We start from the raw sequence: 27,414 nt of genomic DNA on the forward strand, positions 1-27,414 counted from the left end.
GGAGCGGCTAACTAACGAGCCCCAGGGGCTGGCAGCCGGCCAGGGAGAGGCTTGTTAGCGGCAGAGAAAGAAGGCTACCTGCTCCTCCTCCTGGGGCCCTCCCTCCCGCGAGGAGGAAAAGAGGTCACGTCTCAGGTTTGTCTCGGGTATGCGCTGCGGCTCCCGAGCCTCTTCGGGTGGTTTTCAGGGGCCAGAGAACTGTCTCAGCCCGGGTCCACCGTCAGACCTGGGGGGATGGTGGAGATTTCAGCGGGGACACGCCAAGGGGAGCCAGTGTCCGGGGTGACAGCTGCTCCTGTGACGCCTTCTGCCTACCCCCAGTGAGAGGCACACCCCCTTCTCCGGGTCTCCCGGGATGGGGCGGGTGGGCAGCGGCTCCCGGCACCAACAGCCTGTACCCAGAGAAAGCCTCAAGTTTCCAAGGCGGAGAGCTGATGAGGCCAAGAAACACTGTCATCCCTGAACAGATGAAGATACACACTGAAAAATAGGAGCTGGATATGCAAAGGAGTTTGGGCTGTTCCTCCCCCCGCCCCTTCCCCGCCTTTGGACAGGTTTTCTTTGCAGTGATTATTCCTCATGAATCATCATCCACAGAAAGTGGCTGAGGCAATGGAGGGTGAATAATGAACCCCCGAATGGTCTGTTGTGTCTCTGCCTGGAGGGTTTTGGAAATAACTTGCATTTTAATCTTTCTGACTTAGCATCACAGAGAACTGGGGGGATCTGAGAAGGACCTCAGAGATAATCAGGGAATTGTGACCTCGCGGAAGGGCCAGAGGTCGAGATGTGTGGGGCTGGGGATCCGGCCCTCACAGAACAGTGCTCCTAACACGGACTGAAGGCTCTCCTTGTGTCGGCTGCAGCCGGCCCCTCCCGCGCCCTCGGAAGCCGGGGCTCCTGTCGCCCCCACCCTGCAGGATCGGGGGAGGGGGGAGCCCAGGGAACAGAGGCCCTCCGGGCGCACAGAGGCTCTGGCTCCCCCTGCAGAATCCACTTCCTCTCGGCGTGGCCTTGGACGAGTCCTGTGCACCCCTCTGAGTCTGTTTTCTCCTCTGTGATCTCTCAAGTTTTAAAGCCGAAACAGTTTGCATTTCCTGCCAAGCCCATCATTTTACGTCAGGAAGGCGCAGCCCAGGAAGGTGAGGTGACTTGCCCTGGGTCATTTCACGTAGCTAACGGCAGAACCCGCCCAGGAACCGGGGCCCAGGGATCTTTCTTCTCTGCCCATCAGGCAAGCCCTCCTTCCCCTCCATTTCCCTTGGGCTGGTGTTTCTAGAAGAATCTGACTCCTCACCTTAGAGACGATCTGTCCTGTAATTTCAGATAGACAGATCGGCGTTGCTGGGTGTGGGTGGGGCCAGTTACAGCCCCCAAGGTGAGTTTTGGAGGCTGGCGGTGTTGGTCTGAGTCTCGTGGACCTGCCTCTCTGTCTGCGGTGCACCATCTTTTTCAGTGGTCAAAAAACTCATGCGGTAACCGTGGCAACAAGCAGGGGGCTAGCATGCTCTCCCTGGTGAGTGGTGTTTAAAGTTGTTTGTCCTCATCAAGACAAGATTTGTCTCTCACCCAGCTTCCTTCATGGTGCCGGCGGTTGGAAGTCCGCTCCCCTCTCCCCTCTCCCCTGTCCTTCTCCCCGCCCCGCATCTGAGAACCCACTGGGGTGTGCGCCTTGGGAGAAGCAGGGACTGACGGTGTTCTCTGGCCATCAGCGTGCACCAGCCCTCCCAGCACCCCCAGCTTGGTGCCCTCCACTCTGAAGAAGAAATTGGAAAGGGGTGCGGGTGGTGCACCCGCGAGCAGAGCATCAGAGCGCCCCCAAAGTGAGCCCCGGGGCATCGCGCGTGAGGCATGACTCTGTCCACAGCGGCGCTGGGAATCCACATGTGTGTGCGTGCGTGTGTGACGCAGACACTCTGAAATGAGTTCTCACCCACTGGGGAGTGGAAAATTAGCTTTGGCAGGCGAGGAACTGGGTGACAGGTGAGGGAGCCAGCAGGGTATCGCTGCGCTCCGTCTACAGTTGCCGTTTGCTGGTGTTGCTGACAATATCTCACCGCGCTCCCCGAAACTGTAATTAGGTAGAGTGGCAATGACTTGGAAGGGCTTGGCCACGTGGGGGGGCTGCGAGTACCTCAGAACGGCCTTGTGACCTTGGGACGCTGGCCACGTGCTTTGCAGGTGGGCCGCACGGAGGCGGTTGAGAACTGGCATGTTCCCGATGGCCTGCAACGCAAGCTGTGCGGCTTACATCTCTCCGGTGGGTGGGAGGAGAGGCCGCAGTCCAGGGACTAAATCTGGGAAATTCTGCCATATGGCACAGTGTGGGAGCCCGCGTGGGCCGGGACCAGCGGGCAGGGGACCTGGGGTCTCGGGCTGGCTCTGCTGCCCTGAGGTGGGCCCGTAAGCTCTCCATGCCTCATTTTCTTGAACTGCAAACTGGGGCGAATAGTCCCGGTGTGGCCCACCCGCTGTGAAGGGAAAGCGTATGCAGGCTCTTTGACAGGAGGGGAGCGCTGTTCCAAACCAAACGGGAAGTGCGCCGGCCAAGGGGATCCTCAGAGCCTGCAGGGCGGCAGCTGCCTGGGCATCAGTTTCTCCACCTGTGCTCCGACAGGTACATGAGCATCTGCGACCCATAAGTCTCCTCTCCTCTCCATAGTCCGCAACCAGGGGGGAGCAGGCGGCGGGCTGCTCTGCTGCGGCCTGGGCTTCCCACCCTCCTGGCTCTGGGCCTCCCCCGCCCCCACCTGAGGCGACAGTCCTCGCTCTGCCCGCCCTGATCTCTTCCCCGCCTGTCAGTTTAATTTAACAAGGTTGCGGGAGAGGTTTGATTTAATCAAACCTGCTGCTGTATCCATTCTGCTCAGAGGTCCCTCAGTGTCACCACCGAGGCTCGGATTAGACAGTGACAATTACTTTTTCTTCCCCGGCTATTGCCTCCCCCTCCCTTTCCGTCCCTGGAGGGACCAGGGAGGCAGACCGGTCTCCTGGGACCTAAGAATAGATGCAGGGGATCAAAGGAGGGAAGCGGCTGTGGCCTGAGCAAGCCCCTCTCTGCCTTCCCTGGCCTTGTTTGAGGCTGAGTGACAGCCTTGGGGGGGGTGCGGGGGGGGCGGAGACAGAAAACGGGAGCAGAGCCGCCTGGGAAAGGCTCGAGGCTGCCTGAGGACAGAGCCGTGCCATCATCGGTGCCATCTCCGATGGGCCGATAAAACCCATCTCCGTCATCCTTGGGCCTGGGCGGGAGGGTGGGCCAGAGGGTCAGGGAGCTGTGTGCTCTTCCAGTGCCAGACCACCAGCACTTACTTCCAGGTGCTCAGCCTGGATTCTGGGGTCTCCGCAGCTGGGGGACATCAACAAAAAAAAAGGCGAGACTCCATCCCTCTGAGCTTCTGTGGCTCTCTTCTTGGCATGGCACCCGCAGAGATGGGAGGAGCGGCCACCTGAACCAGGGGCTCCAGGGAGGCAATGTGGGTGTGGGTGATCGGTGGGCGTGCGTGGGCGGAAGGAGGCGGATTGGTGTGGGAGGGTGTGTTGTGTGTTTAAGTGCTGGGGGCTGGAGGGCAAGGCAGGGGGGCTCTCTGGTGCAGAAACCTCCGGGTTTAGGGAGTTTAGAATTCCAGAACAAATCTCTCTTTTGGCCATTTAACCCTTGCAAGTCCCTCCTTTCCCAGGAAGTGGGTGGTCAGCGCCTGTTTTCTTGGGCAGCTCACGGAAGAGTGACAAACACCTCCTGAGGGTCACGGGAATCCTGAAGGTGAAACCCTTTTGCCTTGTGTTCATCTGTGTCACGTTCTCCCATCGGGCTGGGCCACTGGCAGGTGCACCCCGCCCTGGGCCCCCTTTGGAGTCCCCCCCAGCCCTGTCTCCCCCAGATAGCCAGCAGACACTGTCACCCTCAGGCATCGAATGTGATTAGTAGAAACCCTCCCGACAGCTCCAAAGAGAATCCCTCAAACGCATACCCTATTGAGCGCACCTCACTGCGGCTGACAGCCGCTTTATCAATTAAATTCCACAGTCCCGGCCTTCAGAGACGCCACGAGCCTCCCTACCTAATAAATCACAGACCCCCAGTTATTGTTACATGTCCCATCAGTCTCTAATAAAATCCCTGCCAACAGGGGTAGGCTATTTATTATGCTGCCCGGACAGGAATGAATTGGGCCCCGTTCTCACCAGGAGGAGAGTGAACGGGATGCCTTCCTCCCTAAAGACTGAGGCTGTGATATTAAATGGGGGCAATTAATCAATGTGGGCCTTGGATGTGGGGGGGGGGCGTCTGGTCTGGAGAGAGGGAGGATGGCCTGGGGCTCTGTGCTGAAAGCCAGCCAGGCAAGTCACCGCTGGAGAGTGGCTGCCCAGAGCACAGGTGCCTGAATGCCTGTGTGGAAAGGTACCCCTAGGCCTTGGGGCCCCTGGAAATACACCTGTCTCCACCTTGGGTCCTAGCCACTTAGGATTAAGCAGGGGTATGATGTGATAAGTTCTGCCCAGGTGTTATTACTTGATAAACTTGATGTAACAAGTTTATCTACTTTTCAAAAATATTTATTTTTAGAGAGAAGGGAGAGGAGGGAAAGAGAGAGAGAAACATTGATGTTCGAGAGGTATATCAATCAGTTGCCTCTCGAGCGCCCCCAACTGGGGATCTGGCCCGCAACCCAGGCATGTGCCCTGACTGGGAATCGAACTGGCAACCTTTTGATTTGTAGGCTGGTGATCAATCCACTGAGCCACACCAGCCAGGGCGCAGGAGGGATTTTTAAGCAAAGAAAGTGTCAGCCACTCCATCAATGTTTATTAGGTCCATGAAGGGCCTGGCGCTGCCTTGACAAAAATTCCCTTCTCTGAGAAGCTCATAGTTTGCTTAGTGTGAGGGACAGACATGGGGACAAGGAACAAGAACACAGTCAGGGCCAGACTGGAATGATCTGCAGTGTGAAAGGGGATCCCGGGGAGCGAAGCAAAAAACGTTGTCCAAGGATCAGGATCTGAGGCTGGACCCAAACAGCCTAAGATATCCACTTAAGAAAAATCCTTCCAGCCCTGGCTGGTGTGTCTCAGTGGATTGAGCACGGGCCTGCAAACCAGGGAGTTGCCAGTTCAATTCCCAATCAGGGCACATGCTTGGGTTGCAGGCCAGGTCCCAGTAGGGGGCGCACGAGAGACAACCACATGTTGACATTTCCCTCTCTTTCTCCTCCCTTCCCCTCTCTCTAAAAATAAATAAAATATTTAAAAAAATCCTTCCAGCACCTGCGCGCACCTGTGGGGTGGGTGGCGGGGAATGAGAAGAAACTTGGCAGGGAGACCATTCAAGAGGCTGAGGCAGTAGTTAGGATGCGGGGACCTAAAATGGGACAGGTGCTTTGGAGACTGGAGAAGAGGAACAGACGAAATGTTTGGAGACACGGTGACCTGTGCTCAGCGAATTGTTAGAAAGGGAGAGAGACAGGAGAGCTGAAGCCAAGAGTAATTCCCAGCCTTGGGATTTGGGGGTTGGGTGGAGAAGAGAGGTGGGGTGCTAAGAGGAAGCCTGGCACCTCTTCTGCCCACTCCCAGGGGTCCCCCTTCTCTCCTATGGACGGTTAAAATTTTCTCATTGTTTTCTAATTCTAAGCAAGATGCGCCTCCAGGAGCCCCTTTCACTGAGATTACCGCACCAAAGCCTCCTCCGTGGTTTGGAATCTGGGTCACTACTGTTGAGTGTGTGTGCATGTGCACCCAGTTAAAACATGACGACCAGGATTATAATATACAAAGAAACACACTGAGGTTGGATGTAGAATTTCTTTAAGTTGGAAGTTGTGAATAAGATTAGGTTGCAGAAATGGAATTATGACTTCAACTTTGTCAAGGAAATAATTTATGCAATAAATACTGAGCATTTACTATGTGTCAGATTGTTTCTTTTTCATTGGAGATGCAGCAGACAACAGCACAGACTAGGTCTCTGTCTTCACAGAGCGGGGAAGGCACAGGAAACACATAGACTTTCAGACAGTGACAAGTACCGTACAGAAAAACAGACAAGAGAGTAGAGAGTGATGGGGAAGGACGGGGAGCCGACAGGATGGAGAGCTAATCTGAGGTGTTCAGGAAAGTCTCTGAGAATCTGCTATTTGAGCGGAGATCTCAAGCTAGGGAAGGCAGTTAAAAACTACGTTACCACCCTTGCGGGGGGGGGGGGGGGAGGGGGGGGGGGGGGAGGGATAGAAGCAGCACACATTTGAGATGCCTATGAGGCGTGTATGTGGAGATGTTGAAAAGGTGGATGGATGTCCAAGCCTAGAGTTAGAGGCGGAGATACGACTTGAGAGGGCACGGTCCATTTCCTGGCTGCAATGACTCTAGAGCTCACTGCGTGCGGGGACTAGCGGCCGGGACGCAGAGATGAATGAATCGGTCCGGGGAACAGACATCAGAGCACGTGGTCTTGCTCTACCGCGGGCCCTGCGCCGGTGGCACAGAGGCGGCGGCGAGAGGGGACAGGAGAATGAAGAGTAGGGGGTGGTGACCGCGGAGCCAGGGCAGGCAGGCCCGAAGCGTGACGTATGACGCGCGTCACAGTGACAGCATTGTGAGGGTGGTGACGCAGGCGCAGGGCTGGGTGGTCCCGCCCACAGAGGGCCGGGAGGCGGAGCGGCGGCTCCACCGTGACCGCGCGGCGCCCCCTGCAGGCCGCAGGCGGCGACACAGCGGTATCCTCCCCTTTCCTCTCCCGCCTCCGCCCTCCTCAGGCCACACTTTTTTGGTTGTCGTAGTTGTTTCCGGGTGTAAGCCTCCGGCTCCCGTCCCTCCCCACCTCTTCCAGGCCGAGCGTGTCAGTGTCGTCGCGGGACGAGTGCTAATAAAGTTTTTTTTTTTTCCTTGTCGCTCTCAGGCTCCCGACCCTCCTCAAGTACCGCGAGATCTCGCGGTGCGGTTACGATGGCGGCGGCGTTTGAAGCCGCAGCAGCAGCCTTAGCGACCGAGGAGACCGCTGTGCCCGCGGAGCATGTGGCCGCACCCGTCTCGGAGCCCACCCCCGGGCCGGTGCGGAGCCTACGGATGGCCCACGACATCAGTGGCCCGCGGACCCGCACGGGGGACGTGCTGCTGGCGGAGCCCGCGGACTTCGAGTCGCTGCTGCTGTCGCGGCCGGTGCTGGAGGGTCTGCGGGCGGCCGGCTTTGAGCGGCCCTCCCCGGTGCAGCTCAAGGCCATCCCGCTGGGGCGCTGCGGGCTCGGTGAGGGCGGGGACCCCGGAGAGGCCGAGGGGGGCCGACGGATGGCGGCGGCGTGGTCTTGGGAAGTCCCGGGTGGGCCGCCTGTGCAGGGCTGTGGGCCGGGGGCTCGGCCTTGCACGCGTTCGAGCCCCAGCTCCCTCTTTTGTAAAACAGAGCCGCAGTATTGAGTTTAAACATAGTCAAGGCTCTTTCCACGTGGACAGGTGGTTCTAAGTTTGAGAAGATAAACGGCAGAGGTTCAGGGACGAGGCACGTTTTTGGGTATGGCCATGCGTTTTGTTAACTAAAAATGGAGGTGCCAACTAGGTGATTTCTGGAGACCCTAATAGGACTGTGATTCATGTTTGGTACCTAAGCATCTTCAGTCAGTACTGTCTAGTGATAACTTTTTTTTTTCTTTTTTCAGATTTAATTGTTCAAGCCAAGTCTGGCACGGGGAAAACGTGTGTATTCTCCACCATTGCTTTGGACTCTCTTGTTCTTGAAAACTTAAGCACCCAGGTGAGTTTAGCTCAGAGGGAAGACCCAGAGGAGGGTGAGTTAGGGTGGATTTTATCACAAGTAGAATGAAATACTGGTAGTTCCTCAGATAGATGCAGATTTGATGAATGATTCTGTTAAGCCATGTGCAAAGTGTAGAAGACAGACATTAGCCCATTGAGTGGTGGCATGGTTGGTGATCGAGTATGCATTACTCGTGTTAGAAGCTTGGAGTTTTCTATTATTACTGCATCTTAAATGGAATGTTATGTGTGTCACTGTGGTCATTACTTGAGAATACAGATTGAGATTCTGTTTTACTTGCTGATCACATGGTGGTGAGATTGAGCATTTGCCCCGATTCAGGGCAGCCTGGTGCCCTGGCTGTTCTCGGTCCCTGCAGGTGGTTCTTAGCGTTCCCTGAATGGATCATTGGTCTCCCATCTTCTAGGTTCCTTGGAGCAGGCCTCAGGTGGCCTTACCCCAGGTAACAGGAGACTTGGCTTTGGGGACCTTTCTTTCAGTGAAGGTTTGTGGAGCCCACAGTATGAACAGTTTGCCAGGGTTTGGGAATGCAAAGATGACTCAGATATGCTCCTTGAAGTCTTACCTCAAGGTTTAGTGGTTAGGACCGACCATATACCATGCTGTCCGTCATGTATCTCTCGAATGACGGTTCTGCAACAGTGGTTTTTAATCCCAAAACCCGCACTCAGGGTCTGTGAAGCTTTTTGAGCCCTACCTTATGCCCGCCAAATCCTGGGTGATGCCAACGCAAGGAAATCCTTTTACGTCCCAAGGACCTGGGCTGTTCTGCTTGTGAATTGGGATGTATTCAGATGTTGGCTTCTGATAATTTGGCAGCTGGGCAACTGTCAAAACCCTGAATAGGTCCCATAAATACAGTTTGTATTTTCTAAAAATTTAAGATCTTTGTGTTACCCAAGGAACACATAATTCATTTTTAAAAATTGAGAAAATTCAGAAAAATTAAGAAGGACCAGAAAACAAAGTATAATCTCACCTACCCAGAGAGAAAGCACTGTTAACAGTTTTGGCATAATTTCTCCTAGTCTTTTATTTGTTAAGTGGTTTTTTCTTTTCTTTTTCTTTTTTTAAGATTTTTATTTGTCTAATTTTAGACAGAGGGGAGGGAGAAAGAGAGGGAGGGAAACATCAGTGTGTGGTTGCCTCTTGCATATCCCCCAGTGGGGACCTGGCCTGCAACCCAGGCATGTGCTGGACTAGGAATTGAACCTGTGACCCTTTGGTTCATAGGCTGGTGCTCAACCCACTGAGCCACACTAGCCAGGGTGTTTTTTGTTTTTGTTTTTTTTTTTTTTTTCATAATTGAGACCATGCAGTTTTATTGCAGTGCTCTCACTGTGAGTCACAGGGCCTTCCACCACCTGCCCCCGCAGCTGGGCCACCGACCTTTTTCCCTGTGCTTCCGTCCAGCTGCATGGGCCTCCCTGCCGGCTCTCTGATCAGACACACCAAGCGCACTATTATTCTCAGGTCTCTGTGTTTGCTGTTGCCTCTTCCTGAAAATAACTTCCCCGAGGGTCACACGGCCAGCTGTGCTCCGGGATGTGCATCTGGGCGTCTGCTCAAACGTTAGAGGGGCCTTCCGCGATCGCCCGTTTAAAATGACTCCTTCTGTTGCTTCCTCCTCTCTTCCCTGTTTTATATTTCTTCGGAGCACTTTTAATGTGTGTGTTTATTGTATGTCTTCTCATTGTCCCCGAAGGAAAGTGCCTTTAGAGCGAGGCGAGCATTCTGTGTGGGGACTGGGTGCTGCGTGGCACACAGTGGGTGCGCGTTTAATGTTTGTCAAATGAACAAAGGGATGGCTGAAGGGAAAAGTAGTTCATGATGCGATGTGCCACTCACATGGACGCGTTTTGCCAACACGTTGGTGTATTTTGCATTTTCTTAGATTTTGATCTTGGCTCCTACGAGAGAAATCGCGGTGCAGATACATTCTGTGATCACCGCCATCGGCATAAAGATGGAGGGCTTGGAGTGCCACGTCTTCATCGGCGGGACTCCACTGTCTCAGGACAAAACCAGACTTAAAAAGTGTCATATCGCCGTCGGATCTCCCGGTAAGACATCAGTGCCTGTTCCTAACGGAGCTTTTGGGAACTGAACACTTTTAACCCAACAATAACATTGGTCTCTGATGAGATATGTATCTTGAGGCTTGTGAATGGAGAGCCTTAGACCCTTGAGAGGCAGACCATGCAACTGGGGTGCTAACAATTACAAACTCGCCATTTGAGAGCACGTCTGGGTCAGGCTGCAGAGCGCAGGGCGGCGAGGAGGCGTGCGGGAAGCCCGTGGGTTGGGGGTTATGCTGTGCTGTAGTCCGTCAGGCACGAGTCGCCCAGGATTGGGCACCAGCACGCAGTGCCTTGGCTGTTCAAGTCTCCTGGTGGGAGTTGTGTGTCTTCCACACTCACTGGTGACGAAATGTGAGGGGAAAATAAGGGACTTAGGCAAGCTCGGGACTCAGGGCTTCTAGTTCGTGGTTTGGTGTGTGCGTGAATGCGGGCTGGGTCAGGAAAGTCAGCTCTACGACCTTTAAGTAGAACGACATTGGCTGAGACTTGCACGAATTTGGTGCATCATAAACATTTCAACTTTTTTTCTTGAAATTTAGGCAGAATTAAACAACTGCTGGAACTTGACTACTTGAACCCAGGCAGTATCCGCCTCTTCATTCTGGATGAAGCAGATAAGCTTTTAGAAGAAGGCAGCTTCCAGGAGCAAATAAAGTAGGAACAAGACCTGACTCGACTGTTACCGCGGTGCCCACAGCCGTCTGCCTCTGGCTTTTCCAGGCGGCGCCGGCTGTCAGAACAGCTTCCATGGCGTCGTCCGTCTTCTGTTTTGCAGTTGGATTTACTCTTCCTTGCCCGCCAGTAAGCAGATGGTGGCCGTGTCGGCTACTTACCCGGAGTTTTTGGCTAATGCTTTGGCAAGGTACATGAGAGACCCCACTTTCGTGAGACTGAACTCCAGCGACCCAAGTCTCCTAGGTGCGTGCAGATACTGGGTGCTCACGTTACCGGCTCGTGCTGCTTGGGAGCTTTCGTGCAGGCCGCTGGGAGGTGGCAGATGCGTCTGTCTGACAGGAGACCCCTCTCCCTCCGCAGGTTTGAAGCAGTACTACGCGGTTGTCAGCTCCTACCCTTTGGCCCATAAGATTTTTGAGGAGAAGGCTCAGCACCTGCAGGAGCTGTTCAGCAGGATTCCGTTTAATCAAGCCCTGGTCTTCTCTAATTTGCACAGCAGGTAACGTGCCTTCAAAGGTCATCTGGGGTCGTGTGGAATAAAAGGGTAGGTGCGGGGCAGCGTCTGTGAAATCATCACCCTCGGCTGTTTTTTGCAGAGCGAAGCATTTGGCCGACATCCTCTCTTCTAAAGGCTTTCCGGCAGAGTGCATTTCGGGTGAGTTCGCCTTCCCTGGATCCCGGTTCGAGCCCTGCCCCGGAGCCTCCCTCGGGCCATGAGGAAGGACTGCCGTTCCGGGAGGTGTCTGGTGGGGCTGAGGCTGTGCTGAGTCCTCGGAGTAAAGAGAGCTTCAGGGTCATTTTTCACTGGGATTTGATGTATTAGTGTCTTTGTTTTATTAAGCAGGAATTTAGTATGTTAAAAAAAAAACTAGAAAACTGGAGTTACGTCCACAGTTTGTTTTTGTTATTGTTGTTAAAATGTTAAGAATTGCTACCTACACTGACTGTTTTATGGTCTTGTGGAAGGTAAAAGGGACTCATTTTGACACAGTGAAATTATTACTGCTGGCCTAGTAGGAATAAAAACTTTCAAGGAATTTTTTTTTCAAGATTTTATTTATCTATCCTTAGAGAGAGGAGAAGGGAGGGGAAAGAGAGGGAGAGAGACAACAGTGTGTGGTTGCCTCCTGTGCACCCCCTGCTGGGGACCTGGCCCGCAGCCCAGGCGTGTGGTCTGCCTGGGATCAAACCGGCAACCCTTTGGTTCACAGGCCGGCGCTCAGTCCACTGAGCCACACCAGCCGGGGCTCTTTCAAGGAACTTTTGATCAGTGAGACCCTTTTTAGGGTCTTGATTGACACCACAGCTTTGCCTTCAACCTGTTAGCCTGCTGTTCAGTGGGCCCGCGTGTTAGCCTGGTTGGTGTGTCGTGGGCACTGGAGACTGTTTGTGAGGGACCAGTACTTTGACTATAGACCAGACTTCAATGCCAAATTTCTCAACAGCTGATTAAAGCATTTTCAATTGTTATACTTCCTATGTAAGTTTTGCAAATGTATCTGTAGGCATAACTTAGCCACAATTTAAAATTGGTTTTGAATTTCCAGTGGATTGCCTAACCATGTTTTAGAAGGTTCTGACAGTTAGTCTTAACGTAGATCTGCGTAGGAGGACTGCATTCCCTTCGGTCTGCACATCGTTGGGCTGGGAAGATGGGGGTCCTGGGTCCTGCTTTTTGTGGGTTTGACACGTGTTCCCCTGGGTCTCCAGGCAACATGGATCAGAACCAGCGCCTGGACGCCATGGCCAAGCTGAAGCAGTTTCACTGCAGAGTCCTCATCTCCACGGACCTGGTACGTTCCCTCTTCAGGCTGGGGGGCCGCTCCCTCTCGGCGCGCGCTCTGTTAGCCGGTGCTCAGGCGTCACCTGCGGTTTTATGTGGGTGCACCTGACGGGGACACCCGCAGATGGCGGTCTTTCCAGTGCTGGGGAGTACACTCCTTAAAGTGTCTTTAATGTCTTCACCTTCGTTTTTGAAAATAGTCACGGAGATGAATCTCCTTCTCCTTTGCTCCTAAATATTCTCTTTCCTCCTAAACGCCGCCCCGTCTTTACCCTGGCTCCCGGCTGCACTAGCGCAAGGTAGCGAACGCTGGTGGAATGAGGTAGCGTGCGTTGGGGCCACGCTGCAGTCACGCAGTCGGACGTTGCTCTTTCTCAACTCCAGACTTCCCGCGGCATTGACGCCGAGAAGGTGAACCTGGTCGTCAATCTGGATGTGCCGTTGGACTGGGAGACCTACATGCACCGGATCGGCAGAGCCGGCCGTTTCGGTAAAGAGAAACGTTTAACTGCTTTGTTTAGGGGGAGGAATTTGTGACGTGACCCAGGTGGACTGGGGGTGTCATTCATGGGAAGGTGATTTGCTACTGAGCATTCTCTCTGTGCGTCAGGGACCTTGGGCCTGGCAGTGACCTACTGCTGCCGGGGAGAAGAGGAAAATACGCTGATGAAAATTGCCCAGAAGTGCAATATCAACCTTCTGCCGTTACCAGGTATGTTCGCCTGTTTCGCTTTGCTTTGGGTTAATGATGGTGATGACGGGCCGAGTAAAAATAACAGCGACCACAGAGCAGTCAGGGTGTCTCGGGTTTACCAGACACCCCGGTACATATTTTACCAGTTTATACGTAACTCCTTCAGTAATGTTTTTTTAAAGATTTTATTGACCTATTTTTAGAGAGAAGGGAAGGGAGGGAGAAGGAGGGAGAGAAACATCGACGATGTGAGAGCTTGGCCACCCCCCCAGGTGTGCCCCCACAGCGGGGCCGAACCTGCAACCCTGCCTGTGCCCTGACTGGGAATTGAACCGGTGACCTTTCGCTTGTGGGATGACGCCCAGCCCACTGAGCCACACTGCCCAGGACGCTCCTTCAGCGATTTCATACAAGGCTGGATTGGGCACAGGTCTGGGAGTTTGGATCTTAATAGCTTGTAATAACTCATTCTGTGATTTTTTTTTACTGATTTCGTTAATTGCTCTAAGCCTATGTCCTGATTTACAAAATACTTGTGTTCTGAAACCATTCGGAAAACGCAGGCCTAGAGCAGCTTGAGAATGCCAGTCTCTCTCTGTTCTGTTCTGCAGACCCCGTCCCCCCGGGCCTGATGGAAGAGGGTCTGGATTGGGACGTGGAGGTGACGGCGGCCGTGCACACACACGGCTTCTCGAGCGCACCCAGCCAGACCCTCGCAAAGCAGAGTCAGAGGACAGAGAGGACCCCCCAGACCCAGAAAGCTCGTGGTAGCCACGCGGCTTCTGGCAGAAACACCTCCGTCTCTGCGCTGTCGGTCAGATCAAAACCCGCCGCCGCACCAAGGCTCCCTGCGAGAAGCTGCTCGGAGGGCGGACTTCTAGAGAAGGCGGCCTCACCCCCGGCCCGCGCCGTCCACTCGGAGGAGCAGAGGGAGGGTTCCGCTGGGGCTCCTGCTGAGAGCCGCAGCGGTGGCCAGCACCAGGCCAAGGAGGACCCGGCGGTGTCGCTCCCCCAGATTCCTTGTCTGTCGGCCTTTAAAACGCGCCCGCCGCGCATGCTGACGTTCGCGGAGCTGGTGGAGGACTACGAGCACTACATTAAGGAGGGGCTGGAGAAGCCCGTGGAGATCATCAGGCACTACACGGGTCCCGGGGATCAGCCTGCGAACCCCCGGAACGGCTTTGTGAGGAGCCGGGTTCCTGACGACAGGGTGCAGGCACTGGCGAGCAGCAGCCAGTCCGGAGACTCGGAGAGCGACAGCGATTCCTCCAGCTCACGGACGTCTTCCCGGAGCTCGGGGAACAGGGCGTGCGCGGGAGGCTCGTCCGATGCCCAGCTGGAGGGCTCGGCGCCCACCCCTGCGGACGAGCGCGTCTCCTCGGAGCGGCCCCCGAGTGGAAATGACGCCCCTAATCCAGGGGGGCGTCAGGGGTCGCCTGAAGTCCCGGTGAGGACGAGGCACGCCGAGGGGGCCGCCCAGAGAGCTAAGCAGGGCCGGAGAAGCCGAACGAGGCGGCCTTCCCATCGGCCGCAGGCGGAACCCCCGGAAGAGGAGTGGGGTGGCCGCCAGGGGGCGGGCCGCGCGGGCTTCCCCGCAGCCGCCTGCCAGGACTACGAGGAGTACTGGAAGGCCTACTACCGGGCGTGGCACGACTACTACGCCGCCGCCTCCCAGTCCTATTACTGGAGCGCGCAGAGGCACCCGGGCTGGATGGCGGCCTACCACATGAACGCCGTTTATCTGCAAGAAATGATGCGTGGCAACCAGTGACGGTGGGCCGTGCCTCGGACCGCCTGGAGGTGCCACTGATGAGACCCCGGGTAGCCATCCTCCTCGACCTGCAGGACAGTGGCAGGGAGGAACTTGAAACGTCTTAAGGCTTTTTGCTGAGATATGTTATTTTTCAGATTGTTTTGACCTACTAAGTACATTACCTATTTTTAAGAGACTTCATGGGTCAGATTCTTGAGAAACGTGTTTTGGGACAAAGAGCCAAAGATGCCGGGGTGCCGTCTTCTGTCGGCTGTTCCTCGCAGAGACGTTTGAAAAGACTTATATTACTTACTGCTTGCTGAAAAAAATAAAAGTGTTGAGGTTTGAAAAATGTTTGCTTGTGCTACAGGGTTCTTTACAGAAGGCCCAGGCTGTGGGCCCACAGGAGCATGCGTCCTCGTGGGGGCCAGGAAGCCCCCACCAGGCTTGGTGGGAGGAGCGGATGATGCATCAGGCCGTCCTAGAGGCGCTCGGTTCGATGCTCTTCGCTTCCAGTAACGGTGTGTGTGACCTGTAGAAGCACAGACTCGGCCAGACGTGTCCACATGCTGTTCATCTCCTGACCGTCTTGTCTTTAAGGTTACGAACGCTGCCCACGTCTCCACGGCGCAGCAAACAGCTAAGCTCCCACGGCGGCGGCTGTTGTGTTTCTCAGGAAAAGGAGGAAAAGGAGCAGCTCTTCACCTCCCTTAGTTTTGGGATCTTTTTATGTCCCTGATGAAAGCTATAGATTCATCCCAGAAAATATCTCATCTATAAACAAGAACCATGTGTGGTTTCAAGGGGCCCGTGGGCCCTCCAGGGTAGGAGCCGCCCGGCATGCCGCTGGGCTGAGGAAGGTCCCAGCTCGTCACGGTAAGTGCTCGGTAGAAGCTGGGACTCATTCACCTCAGACTCCCCACCGCGTGTCCCGATCTTGTGTCTTCTAGAGATTCCTCCCCGGTTTCTACCTCCAGTACTCGGGTCCCCAGGGACAGTCGTTCTCCTGAGATGGTGGTACCTGGTACTTGCCATTTAGAGAAATGCAGTCGGAAGGTACTCTTTCATTTCCTCTCCGAGGCGGCCCTTCCTGATCACATGTGTGGTTCACAGACCGTTCTGCGCGCTGCATTTGTGACGAGCGAGTCCCGGGTGCACTGTTTGGAGGAGGAAAGCTCTTCTTCTCCGTGTGCACGCTGGTCGAGGCGGTGGGATCGCCGTCCCTCAGGGCTGGGAGCGAGCATCGAGGCCGTCGCCGTTTCCGGTCCAGCACTCACCGACACAGCCCTGAACTTGTGACCTGGGTTCCTGTCCATCGGGATGGGCAGGGGTAGGGTCTCCTGACCTAGATCGGTGTTGCCAAATTAGAGTGGATTAATTAACATGGAATACGAAACCCACAATTAGGCCCAGTGTGTTACTAAGAAGTGGAGACTTTAATTATGCATTTAAATAAAGTCCTGCCGTTGCTGTGTAATTGCCATGCCCTCTCTACCCTTCGCCTCAGTGCAGGCAAGTTCATGGTTCGTCTTAGCTAGGGGATTCTAATTAGGGTGCCACTGCCTCTCAATTAGAAAGGAGGTTACCCATTAGGCTTGCAATTAATTGGATTCTCTCTTTAGGTTTGTCATACTTTGTGTTTGCTCCTTTTTTTTTTTTTAATAGAAAAATAAGCTGGAGGTGAGCATGTACATAAATAAAAACAGTGTTTCATTTTCCATGAGCATTTGCCCGGGAAACGTCAGCTGTGACCTCCCGCCCTCCCTCCGTGAGGGGTGCAGGGGTGAGGGTGGCAATGGCAGGGTGTTTGCTTGCAGAGAAGACTGGTTTGCAGTTGTCACCCTAGGTGTGTGTCCCTGTCATCTGTCTCAGGGACCACAGAGAGGTGTGAGGGGCACCCACGGGAGAATGCTTTGCGGTGTAGGGGGCAGCGTGCTTGTCCTGGGGCCGCCCTCTCTCCTTCGTGTAGCGGTCACTTAGCCCCTCAGGGTCCCGAGTTCCCACCGACACAGTGGGGGAGCTGGACTAGGAGACTTTCTGGCTGGGAGAAGGATCATTATTTCATGAACACCGAGTCTTTCATGAAGTCAGGACACGTGTGGGGAACGGGCCAGGTCTCTGAATCCCAGAACAGCAGGTGAGCACACCACCACCCCGGTCCCGCTGAGCCCAACCGAATTCACCGCAGCGAGAAGTCTCCGGGAGACCTGCTGCTGTGGGTAGTTCTGGCTTGGAAATAGAACGTGCACTGTGATTGGGGTAATGTTAAAACATTGTTTTCTAAAGTAGTTTAAGTATTGCAGTGCAGTTTACTAACCTTTCAAAAACATGTGGTTTAAAGGTAAACTTCATCCCCCTAAATACTACAAAAAATACCGAAGAGGAATTCTAGTACTTGGGGATCAACTTCTATGAGATTAAGGGAGTAGTTTGAAGTTTTTAGGTTTTTTTTCTTCCCCTTAAATGTAAATAAATCTGTTAATCCTAAATACTTTTGGGAGTCACAGCTGACCTGGGAACTCCATGACAAGATCTCTTGTCTGGGCAGAGCATTTATTGTTTTGTGCCTCTGAACAAGCACCCGACGTGCTGCAGGTAACGCAGCTGTGCGGCTTTGGAAAGAACACCTGATTTCCTTATATTTCTCCAGGTCGTTGGCACTGTGGACCTGTAGTGACACCTAGTGGGTGATGAGGGTAAGAGCATCCGTGAGTGAAACGAACTCAGCCAACTTCCTGGGCCTCTGGGCGTCAGGCGTGTGCCCTCGTGTCCTGTTTCCACTACAGTTTTCTTTGACTGGGACCTGGTGGTGGTGGGGAATTAAAAGGATGCCCGTTGTCACCACGTGATGGGGACATGAAAATGCCAGTTGCCCTCACTGCCCGGATCAAAATCACTAAGGTTGCAGCCCATCTTCAAGGTCCCTCATCCAGCTCCCCATATTTATGACGAAGCAGCAACGGGAAGCCGAGAGAAAAGTGCCCGCCTAGGGGTCATGTCAGTAAGTGGTGGAGCCCGAGCCTCTGTTAGCTGTTCCCAAGCTCCCCACCCCGCCCTCCCATTCAGTGTGCGCTCCTTTGCAGTTTGAGGCTGGGCTTAGATGGGGGAGCACAGCATGCTCCGTGCACTCTTAGCAGAGCCAGGGCCAACACAGAAAGGCAGGGTTTTCTTTCAGTAACACAGGGCTGGGCCCTGACGCACAGCTGCTGACAAGCAACCAGGTGCCTTCCTGTTGGTGAGTATCGGGGCAGGTGAGCAGGCAGGTGAGAACGGTTCCGGTTCCGGAGGCCAGAGGAACGATCACATGGAGGGAGGGCGGGGGAGGGGGTTGGGCTAGACGCTTAAGCACCTACTGAGGTTCCGTGACTTTAAAAACTCCTCTTTTGCTCCGGCTGGCGTAGCTTAGTGGATTGAGCTCGGGCTGCAAACCGGGTATCTCAGGTTCGAGTCCCAGTCAGGGCACATGCATGGGTTGCAGGCCATGGCCCCCAGCAACCACGCATTGATGTTTCTCTCTCTCTCTCTTTTTCACTCCCTTCCCTCTCTAAAAATAAATGAATAAAATCTTTAAAAAAACCTGTGCTGTGTTCAGGTGCTCTGATTTTTTTCTAGCAAGGTTGGAAGCCTCCCTTTGTTCCAATTACCCTGATGTCTAGTGTGTAGCAGGGGAACTGGCATGAAAATAAACATCGTCATTTTAGGGTTTGTGGCACATAGTTTAATCCAGATTGGATACATCCGGTACAGCGGTGGCACGTGACTCGATACTGTAAATGATACACGTTTTAACATACGCACTACAGTTGCAAAAGAAGACGACAGGAAACTCAGAGGTTTTTTTTTTTTCATAGAAAGTTTGCACGTTTATCTTCCTGCAGTTTTATACAGTATTCTTTGCCATTGTGATGTTGGTAAGCAAAGCCCGTTTATTATACGAAAATAGAAAAGAACACACTTGATGTTTTTCACGATAACATGAATGGGGGGAGTGACCTCTAAGGAAAACATTACATTGGAATGTCTGGTTATCAAAAATAGACCATCCCTCCCACCTCCCAGGTTTGTAAAATAGTCTGTTGGTCCAAGGAGCCCCCCAGGACTTGGGCCAGGGCCCGACACTGGCTGGAGTGACAGTGTCCGGCGCAGTTCGGTGACCTGCCGAGACAGATGCCATCCCCACACTTGAAGAGAGAAACAGAGAACACTCCGAAGAGGAAGCAGGACTTGAAAGGAACCTCTTGAAAGCTGTTTCTTTTGCTGATAACCACCTTCTCTCAGCTCCGGTGATGATGCTGTTTGGGTTCCGAGGGTCACGGCCGTAACGATGCTCTTCCTTCATCCGGTCGTTTTAAAACTTTGCAAGTGATGAGGTCTCATAAGGAAATCAGAAAGGGAAAATAAAAGTCTTCCCGGTTCCCACTTGTCATGGTTACCATGCCAACTAGTTTAGAAGAGAAACTAATATTGCCTCAGTGACCTAAGATCCCAGCATTGGGATCGTTCTGCCTGGTGGTTCTTGGTCATTGAAGCGAGGGCGTCTGGACCACCGGAATCCATTCATTCATTCACCTCGAGATCCGAGTTTAGCTCAGTGGCGACGACTACCTCAGCAGCTTAAAAAAGAAGAAAGGAAAACATCCAGGTCCCTGTGTCAGTGTGCGCTTCCCCTGCCTATATTCTGACAAGTGACGCGATCCCGAACAGCAGGAGTCACAGGTTAAAAACCAGGTCAGGTCCTCGGCACACCCGCGAGTGGACTTTGTGTTAATGTAGGTCAGCTCGAACTTGACTTTCTGTTCAAATTCTCTTTCTTAACTTCCCTTTTCCGTTTGCTGGTCTCACCCTCGCGTGGGGCCGTGGACTAATGTGTTCAACTGGCAAGGAGGACACCTGGCCTTTCGGACAGGATTCTCTGCAGCTGGTCCCGAGCTCAACACGAGTTATGAAAAGAGAGCGGAATTGTCCAGTTTGCTCCTGGGGGGCGCTCTGACTCGGGCGGTTCTGAGCGGAGGGCGGCCTTGCCCTCCGTCAGCGCCCGTGGCATCCAGGTATTCAAAACAAGCATGTCTCAGAGTAGCTCGAGGCTGCGGGAGAAAATCCCCAGGACACACTGTCTACTACGCCCTGGACCCCAGTTCTGCCCGTGAACTTGGAGAAGTCACTGGGCTTCTTCCTGACTGCTTCCTCTCTGTCCACCAAGGGTGTAGAGTCTCGGCCTGCTGCCACCAGCGTCTGTAGTGAGGATCACGGGGACCACAGGAGGCATGCTTTGAGATGGTGTCCGAGCCTCTCTCCACGGAGAAGGCTGACCGTTCACTTGCCCACCTATCCTCGACAAGAGCCGGCGGTTTGGGGCCAGGTCTGCGCGGGGGACGGCGGCTCCCGGGGCGGCGGGTGGTAGCACAGCCCGGCGGTTTCCGAGGGCTGCATCGGAGCAGGACGGACGTGCACCCAGGACTGCGTGTCCGGCGGGAGCGGGTGTTCTTTGACGGGGCGTCTCTGAAGCATGGCGGTTCTGACGGGCCGGGGGAGAAGCGCTGCACTAATGGCCCAGGGACGTGCGTTCCGCCCCAGCTCTGTCGGGACACGACTGCCTGACCTCAAGCAAGTCACTTTATTCCCCTGGGTCTCCGCTTTCTGTGCTGTCAACTCTTACAGAGGTTCCTCAGCCCCGTCTGGCTCGGATACACTCTTATTCCCTAGTTCCCAAGTTTGCATTCATCTGAGTGTAGCCTAATGGTTCTGGTTTTTGTGGTTTTTGTTTTGTTTTGTTTTGAACCTCCTCTAATGCTGAGTGGGATCGAACGGTGCAGGTGGTTTTGGGAATCTTCTACTACCCGGAAGTGGTTGATAAACTAGGCCAAGTTCAAGGCCATTGCCCAGAAGACCGTGAGAGCGGGTTCTTCCGCCACTGGCCAGTGAGGGAGCCACACTACACCGACCCGGCCCAGCGACCCTCTTGTGTGCCTCCGCGTGCCGCGCGCAGTCCCTGCGCTGGATTCCGTGCGCGCACGAGCCACGTTCCTGGGCTGACCTTCTTCTGCACCAGAGGTGAGCTGGGTCTCCTGCCTTTGCCTGAGGCCGCGCTGGGGGTGGAGGTGCAAGGGGAAAGTCTAGCGGGCTTTTTAGGAACTGGCATAATGTGGGATTTGGAAATGGAGCCAGAGGAACACAAAACATTGAGTTCATTAGGATCAAAAAGTGGAAAATTCCCTGGGACGTGATTATTAAAGTTTGTTCACTGATTTTGGGGGGCCACTGTGCTCCCCTGGTGCACAGACGTGTCATCTGCGATGGGTCAGCCATCACCCTGGGACGCCGGCCTGTGTGCGGCAGCGCCATGTCCCCGCCCACCTCTGCCCCTCACCCCACTCGGTTCCCGGGATGCGAACTTAGATACCTGAACACTCCTCACTAGGTGCCATTACCCGTTCTTTCCCAGAAAAATCCCTTTTCCGGGCCTTTGCCTGCCCGCTAGCCTGGGCCCAGCCCCGTCCTCTGCCTCCCCTGACGCGCATGAGCAAATGGGTGTAATTGCTTGTTCTCGGGCGTGTGTAGGTTGTGTGGCCCACGCGTGTTCCTCCGTGGCTGTTAAGCTTTTCCACCCACTTGCACCCTAAGCCTGGAGGGCCGGCGCCACCCCGTTCCAGTGTTGGAGAACTCCTTGAGGCCAGACCCGGAGACAGGGCTCTGTTTGAGCTCAGTGAGGACAGCAAAGGAGACACGGGGCAGGCACCCCCTCCTCCGTGCCCTGCGAGCCTTCCAGTGAGGTGCCCCCGCGTAACCTCTGGACTTGCTTCTCGCTCGGGGTCAGCAGAGCTGGGGTCATGGGACAGCCTGCTGAAAGGGCATTCGGCTTCCGGGCTGGCGCCCTCCTCTGGACGGCAGTGGGCAGAGCGCCCCGGGCCCACAGGTACAGGTCTGCCCACCACTGGGGAGAGTGCTACAGGGCAGGGGGGAGAGGGCGTGGGAAGGGGCTAGTCACTCACCCCGAGGACCCCCTGCTCCCCTATCAGTGGTGAAAACGGAGAGGACTCCAGAAAGGCTGTTCTGGCCCCACCAGGGTGCAAGCCACTGGAACAGAAACCCTGTCCAGGTGCCCAGAAAGAATATCCACTCGCCCACTCGCACGGGGGTCATCAGGCTTCTCCCCACTTCGGTTGCCCTTGGGGACATCAGGCCTGAAGACTTCAGACGCCGAGACGCCTCCAGACGGGGCACGGCCCGTCCAGCATCTCTTGCTCACACGCTTTGGAGCGGCCTCCGTGGGGCCCCCAGGCCTCCGTGCGGCGTTGCTCAGCGTGCGATGAGGCGGAAGCGCAGGCCCCTGCCCTCCGCAGGACCGTGCTGGGGGGCTCTGCGCACAGCACTGGGTGGGCTCGGTGGTGGGAGCCACGGGCCGTGGCAGCGGTGAGCCTGGGGTCTTGGTCCTCCCCACTGGCCCACACCTAGAGTGGGCTAGCTCCTTTTCTGAGACCCCAGTGCGACAAAGCCGGGCATTCCCTGTCTGAGCTGGACGGACGCACTGAGTTCCCTGCGGGGTCCTCCCTGGTCCCTGCACCCTCCCTCCCTCTCGGCCTCGCTCCCTTCTCTTCCGCAGCTGCCTGTGCACCGAGGGGGCCGCGTGGAGGAGGCCTCGCCGGTGCACTCAGGGTCGCGGGTCCGTGTGGAGACAGACGGCAGGACAGCTGACACACAGCCAGGGGCTGAAGCATAGTGGGACAGACACGGGGGGCAGGGGCAGACCGAGGGGACACGCTGCCGTGCGGTCACTCGGCGGCTCTGTGCAGGTCAGCGGGTGGTGGGGGCCCAGGCACAGACGACCTAGCCCCCCTGCCCCGGGGGAATGGAGAGAGAGTTCAGCAAAAACTGGTTTCTTAGCCTAAAAGCTTTTGCTATAAAAGGAGAAAAAGAAAAAGTCAACCCTCACAAAATGCGTTGTTTTGGTTCAAAGGTACCGGGTCCATGGAGAGACATGTCTCACAAAAATCCGTCGGGGTTTTTGTTTCCACCTTTTCCCATGAATAAATATTATCCATTAAGAGCCTCGAAAAGGTGCTTAAATACACAGTGTTATATTGTCTTCCTGTTTTGCATCTGACAACTCCGTGGCCTTGGGCTGCTCTCCGTCTCACATGTTCCTCGTGGGGGTCTCCAGAAACAAGTTACTGGGTCTGGCCCCCCCTCCAGGCCCTGCGCTGGCTGGCACGCAGCAGCCTCCACCCCAAGGTCCCATCCCCTGCCCCACCCACCCCCTTCCTGCGGCCCCAGGGGAGGCGGCCCCCCAGGGCTGTGCGCGCCACAGTGACCTTGGGCCCCCTCTGCTGCCTCCGGCTCCTCCCAGGCACAAATTTCATCACTGCGGGTGGGGAGAGGGGACGGAGCGGTCCCAGTGGCCACCCACCGACCCGCCAGCCTTCCTCACCCCCACTACCCACTCTGGCCCTCTGCGCAGCGGTTTCACAAGGCGGAGACCTTGACCACGTTGCTGGCTATGGAAGGAATGTTCGTGTTGGGGCCCGGGCTGGCGGGGGGCGGCCGGCTTTCTCCCTCGGGGGTGAGCGCGGGGGGCGTGGGGATGCTGATGATGGCTGTGGTGATCTGGGACGCTCTGCAGTTGGGTCTCAGTCCATCGTCTGCTTTCAGATTAAGGCTGGAGCGACTGCGGCAGAAAAGGAGGGAGTCGTGGGCGGTGCCTCTTGCTGGCGCCCCGATGTTTCCCTGACCCCAGACATTTCTAGCTCATGGTCACTAGAAGGAGCTTTCGGTGTCCCTCCTCCTCTGCTTTTTGGTGACCCGCCCGTAAGCATCCACCCTCACTGTGCTGCCTGAACTACCGACAGCGGCCGCGGCGTGGTGTCGGGCTTTGGGGCGCAGAGTGTGCGTCCTCCCCTCCACTGGGCTGTTCGCCTGTCCCGTGTGGCACTCGACCTGTGCTTTCCCTGAATTCCTTGCAACTCACTGGAGGTGGGGAGTGGGGGGAGTGGCCTGAATATGAGCAGAGAAAGGAGGGGGAAGTCCGTGATTCAAAATCAGCCTGGGATGAGCCATGTCTAACACAGTTGGGGAAATTATTTCCTTGGTCCGTTCTTTGCACTGGGGTAGGTCGTTTGTGGATTTTGGCGGGGAGCTATTTTTTCTGGTGTCCACTCACACATTGGGCCTAAGCTGGCTATCCTGTCCCCCAAAGCGTGTGAAGGGCCTCTGGGTTAACGTGTAGGGACCAGAGGAAGGTCTGGGAGGAGGGGGTGGGGCCCGTGCACTGGATGAGGGGGACGGAGGGCCAGAGGACCCTCGGGGTCTAAGCCTGAGAGTGGTCAGCTCTGCGGCTGGAAGGCACCCACCTGGTGGTGAGGGAGGGCTGCTCGCTGCCCTGGATGTGGATCGTGCTGAGCTCCTGCATGCTGCGCAGGCGGGTGGCCGGCAGGTTGGAGTTGGGCAGGTGTGTGGTCTTCTTGCTGCGCCGGGAGCAGCAGGTGGTCGTGAGGCCCGGGTGGCTGGACAGCGAGGGGCTCCTTGTGGACGGGTAGTTCTGCATCGAGCTCTCCATGCAGTTCTGCTCGAACATCTGCTCGTCTATGAACTCGTGGTTCTGTGGGAGGCAGAAGGAGGAGACGTAGCAAAGGACGCAGGGAGGAGGGGCATGGGCCCCCAGGCTCGGGGCGGCCGCCTGTCTGTTCCGGGCCCGGAGAAAAGGGCTCCCAGAGGCCGGGGGCCCGGACAGGCGTTTGGGAGGGCTGGGGGCCCACAGGCCTCCGGTGACGAAGGGAAGAGAGTTCGGTGGGCAGCCCTGGCCGGCAGGCTGGGGGTGGGGTGGGACTGGAGTTGTTAAATCATGGCGGGGCCTGCACGTTGTCTGCAGCTGTGAGCTGAAGGGACACCGGGGACCTGGAAGGGTTTAGTGGTGTTGCCCCAGCTGGAAGCAAGGACAGGATCCCTGGGGTGGCAGGTGAGGAGTCACTGCTACGGGCGGTCGGTGTGCTAGGCTGTCTTTTCTGGACCGAGTGAGGGAGAGCCGTGGGAGTCCTGGGTGAGCGTGAGACCGGCGCTCTGCAAGGCGCTGGACTGTTCACAGGCTTGGGAGAGCTTGCTCTCGGAGGCCAGCGGGGTCAGACTGTCGGGGTTATGATTTAATTACTGGTTTTTGTTTCGCTGATAATTGGATATGGACGCCTGGAGGCACAGGGTTCCCTAGGTCAAGGGTAAGCACGGGAAGGGAATGCTAACAGCTTGCTGACTAGAGGTCGTCAGGATGGGGTGGAGTTGAACCCCCGAGAAATGGAAGCACGGCTGTCTGCCCAAGGCGACTAAAACCCTGTGGCACTGCCTGTCGGCCACGGCTGCCAGAGTGCAGAGAGTCTGAAGGGAGGCAGCAGGGGAAAGTTCGGAGACCAGCCCCAGGCCGATACCAGGCGTCCCCATGGGGCTGGGGGGTGGCCCGGAGGTGGCCCTGGACATTCACAGGTACCAGCACTGGTGCCATGCTCCTCCGCCCCCTCCAAGCCCTGGGGGACATTACAGAGGAAGTCAGAGAGGCAGCCGGGCAGTTCACAACACACTGGCAGCCGAGCTGGTGCCGGGAGTGACCGCGGCAGGGGGAGCAGCCCCAGAACAGTCAGCAGCACATGCAGACAACCAGGCCAGGGTGAGCGGAGAGAATCCACAGACTCAGAAGAATTAGAGAGAAAGACAGCAATCGAAGTTTTAAAAAGTTATACCTTGATGGTGGACGTTCGTACAGACAACAGGGGATCATCCACAAGATAGGACAACCCCTACAGGACAACATGCCAACAGAAGATAAAAACACCATTGATTGTACATTCCGGCATTCCCAAGCTCAGTGTCGACACTCAGTCTCTCCTTCCCAGCATTCCGCCCCCGGCTCCGGCACGACCTGCTCGCACCCAGCATTCGCTCCTCCCCTCCCCACATTCCTCCCCTGAAACCCAGCATTCCGTCTCCCCCATCACGACATCCCATCCCCGCAGTCCGACATTCTCCCCCTCAAACTCAGCATGCCACCCCCTCAAGGCCAGCATTCCAGCCCTTCAGACCCAAATCACCTCGCCCGCCCCACCCGGCACGTGCAGCGGGGCCGAGCCGGCCCCTCGGGCAGGCGCTGAGTCTCGGAGAGAGATTCTGCGCATGCGTGCAGCGCCTGGCGCCAGGGTGTGTTGGGTGAGTCCGGAGACTAGGGTTTTCAGAGCGCCCCCCCCCCCCCCCCACTCCGGAAATCCTCACTGGAGGTCAACCGCCACCCGCAGTGTCACGTAAGATCTGTCCCCTGCATTGAGGCAGCCGGGATATGGGACGTGAGGATTAGGAGGTTCGTCCTTAGTGTGCGGAGCCCGGACTGCAGGCTCTGGGGGAGGGAGGTTCTAGAGAGAGCGGGAAAGGGTTTCATCTGCCACTTTGGTTGTCTGCCCCGAGGTCCCCGCCCTCCCTACCATTCCTGACACGTGGGACCAAGGGTCCGGGTTGGCCCACTGCCCTTCCTTCCGGTCTGTTGCCTAGGCGCGGGCATCGATCGTTCCGCACCCCCAGTGGGAAGCCCTAGACCACGGCTCTGCTTGGACAATGAGCCTTTCGGGAACCTGAACTCCCTGGAACGGCAGGTGACAAGAGGAAGCGGTAATAACCAAACCCCTGTTTGGGGAGGGAAATACGCATGCGCTGCCTCCTTTACTCACTGTCTCCAGTTCCAAGAGGAATGGAGGGAGCGCAGGGGCCCAGAAATTGTGTCCACTGAGCCCCAGGGGTAGGACAAACACCGACACTCATCTCTGCTGTCCTGTAGCAATCGAGTGTAATAAATGCAGCCCTAGCTTTGGAGAGCGATGCCCCTCAGAACTGGGGGCCTGATGGGCAGAGCCCTGAGCCCAGTGACCAAGATGTGGGCGGGGGACGGTGGGGGGGTGTGGGGAGCCCACGGGAATGGTCTCCTCTGTGCTGCAGGACGCAGCTGGCCCTGCCGGGGTGACTCTGCCCTTCTCCTTGGGGTTGACAGAGACCTCATCTCTACTTTTTGGATCTGAAGGGGACAGACTTCGACTCCCGATGCTGGCCCAGGATGAGGATGCGAGGGGGCGGTGGGGCGGGGCGGGGGGCATGACTCACAGTGGTTTTCTCCAGGCAGTGCAGCAGGTGGTGGTGCTGGCTCTCGATGAGGGAGGTGGTCTTGCCCACGTGCTCCTCCTCCGGGGTGCCCTAGGGAGACGGGGAGACAGACCAGGGACAGGGCTGGGGACCCGGTCTCTCTCCAGCCCCTTCACCTTCCACGGACAGTGGGGGGGCACCGGAAAGGTCCGGCTGAACCAGGCTTTAGGGCCACCGTACAACATGCTCTCCTTGGGGCCCCCAGTCCTTGGTCTGAAGTGGTCTGGGGCGGTGGTGACAGTTCTGTGGGAGAGGTGTGTAGGGGCTGCAACCTGGGGAAGGTGTGGACACATGTTCAAAATGGGACTTTGGGGCAGGAGTTCTGGTGCCTCCAGAAGAGGGAACCAGCCTATTGTCTCTTCTACCCCCCCGGCCCGGGCCCGCGGGGCACCTACCATCAGCTCCAGAGCCTCGTTGAGGAGCCCGTTGCGCTTGCTGTGCAGGTAGGCGTTGGAGCTGCCTGTTTTGGCCACACGGATCCTGGCGAGGCGGGCCTTCTGTGATGGGCAG

The 27,414-nt window shown here is 56.1% G+C and overlaps 2 protein-coding genes and 1 long non-coding RNA gene across 5 annotated transcripts in view; 2 read left to right on the forward strand and 1 right to left on the reverse strand.

Moving 5' to 3' along the window:
• The first annotated feature begins 6,626 nt into the window (after nt 1-6,626).
• Nucleotides 6,627-15,097, forward strand: DDX20 (DEAD-box helicase 20). 2 transcript variants are annotated; one of them, XM_036015188.1, is made up of 11 exons: nt 6,627-7,234; nt 7,641-7,735; nt 9,654-9,822; nt 10,380-10,494; nt 10,616-10,758; nt 10,876-11,014; nt 11,112-11,170; nt 12,226-12,308; nt 12,683-12,788; nt 12,909-13,010; nt 13,604-15,097. In XM_036015188.1, the coding sequence occupies exons 1-11, from the start codon at nt 6,937-6,939 to the stop codon at nt 14,761-14,763; spliced, it is 2,469 nt and encodes an 822-aa protein (XP_035871081.1). In that variant the 5' UTR covers nt 6,627-6,936; the 3' UTR covers nt 14,764-15,097. The 2 variants fall into 2 exon arrangements, with proteins under 2 accessions (XP_035871081.1, XP_035871082.1); XM_036015189.1 differs by lacking the exon at nt 7,641-7,735 and having other exon boundaries at nt 6,746-7,234.
• A 3,343-nt stretch (nt 15,098-18,440) lies between these two features.
• KCND3 (potassium voltage-gated channel subfamily D member 3) overlaps nt 18,441-27,414 on the reverse strand; it is a 185,524-nt gene continuing 176,550 nt past the window's right edge. The window contains exons 4-8 of one of the 2 annotated variants that reach the window (XM_028503278.2): nt 27,300-27,401; nt 26,866-26,955; nt 25,464-25,520; nt 24,090-24,337; nt 18,441-23,407 (exon numbers count right to left, since the gene is read on the reverse strand). In XM_028503278.2, coding sequence (XP_028359079.1) covers nt 23,206-23,407; nt 24,090-24,337; nt 25,464-25,520; nt 26,866-26,955; nt 27,300-27,401 — 699 coding nt within the window. In that variant the 3' untranslated portion in view covers nt 18,441-23,205. The remainder of the gene's footprint in view (nt 23,408-24,089; nt 24,338-25,463; nt 25,521-26,865; nt 26,956-27,299; nt 27,402-27,414) is intronic. The other variant, XM_036016001.1, reaches the window with a different exon arrangement.
• LOC118498266 lies at nt 20,576-23,957 on the forward strand. Its single transcript, XR_004900790.1, has 3 exons — nt 20,576-20,663; nt 22,346-23,250; nt 23,392-23,957. It is a non-coding gene; the product is annotated as an uncharacterized LOC118498266 (long non-coding RNA).

The sequence above is a fragment of the Phyllostomus discolor genome, chromosome 14 (genome assembly GCF_004126475.2).
Source record: "Phyllostomus discolor isolate MPI-MPIP mPhyDis1 chromosome 14, mPhyDis1.pri.v3, whole genome shotgun sequence".
NCBI lineage: Eukaryota > Metazoa > Chordata > Mammalia > Chiroptera > Phyllostomidae > Phyllostomus > Phyllostomus discolor.

Bases quoted from the DNA above. Each gene is read 5' to 3' on its own strand.
- DDX20 (XM_036015188.1), top strand. From the start codon at position 6,937: ATGGCGGCGGCGTTTGAAGCCGCAGCAGCAGCCTTAGCGACCGAGGAG. The intron at 7,736-9,653 runs GTGAGTTTAGCT...GCATTTTCTTAG, and splicing joins TTGAAAACTTAAGCACCCAG to ATTTTGATCTTGGCTCCTAC. The intron at 11,171-12,225 runs GTGAGTTCGCCT...CTGGGTCTCCAG, and splicing joins TCCGGCAGAGTGCATTTCGG to GCAACATGGATCAGAACCAG.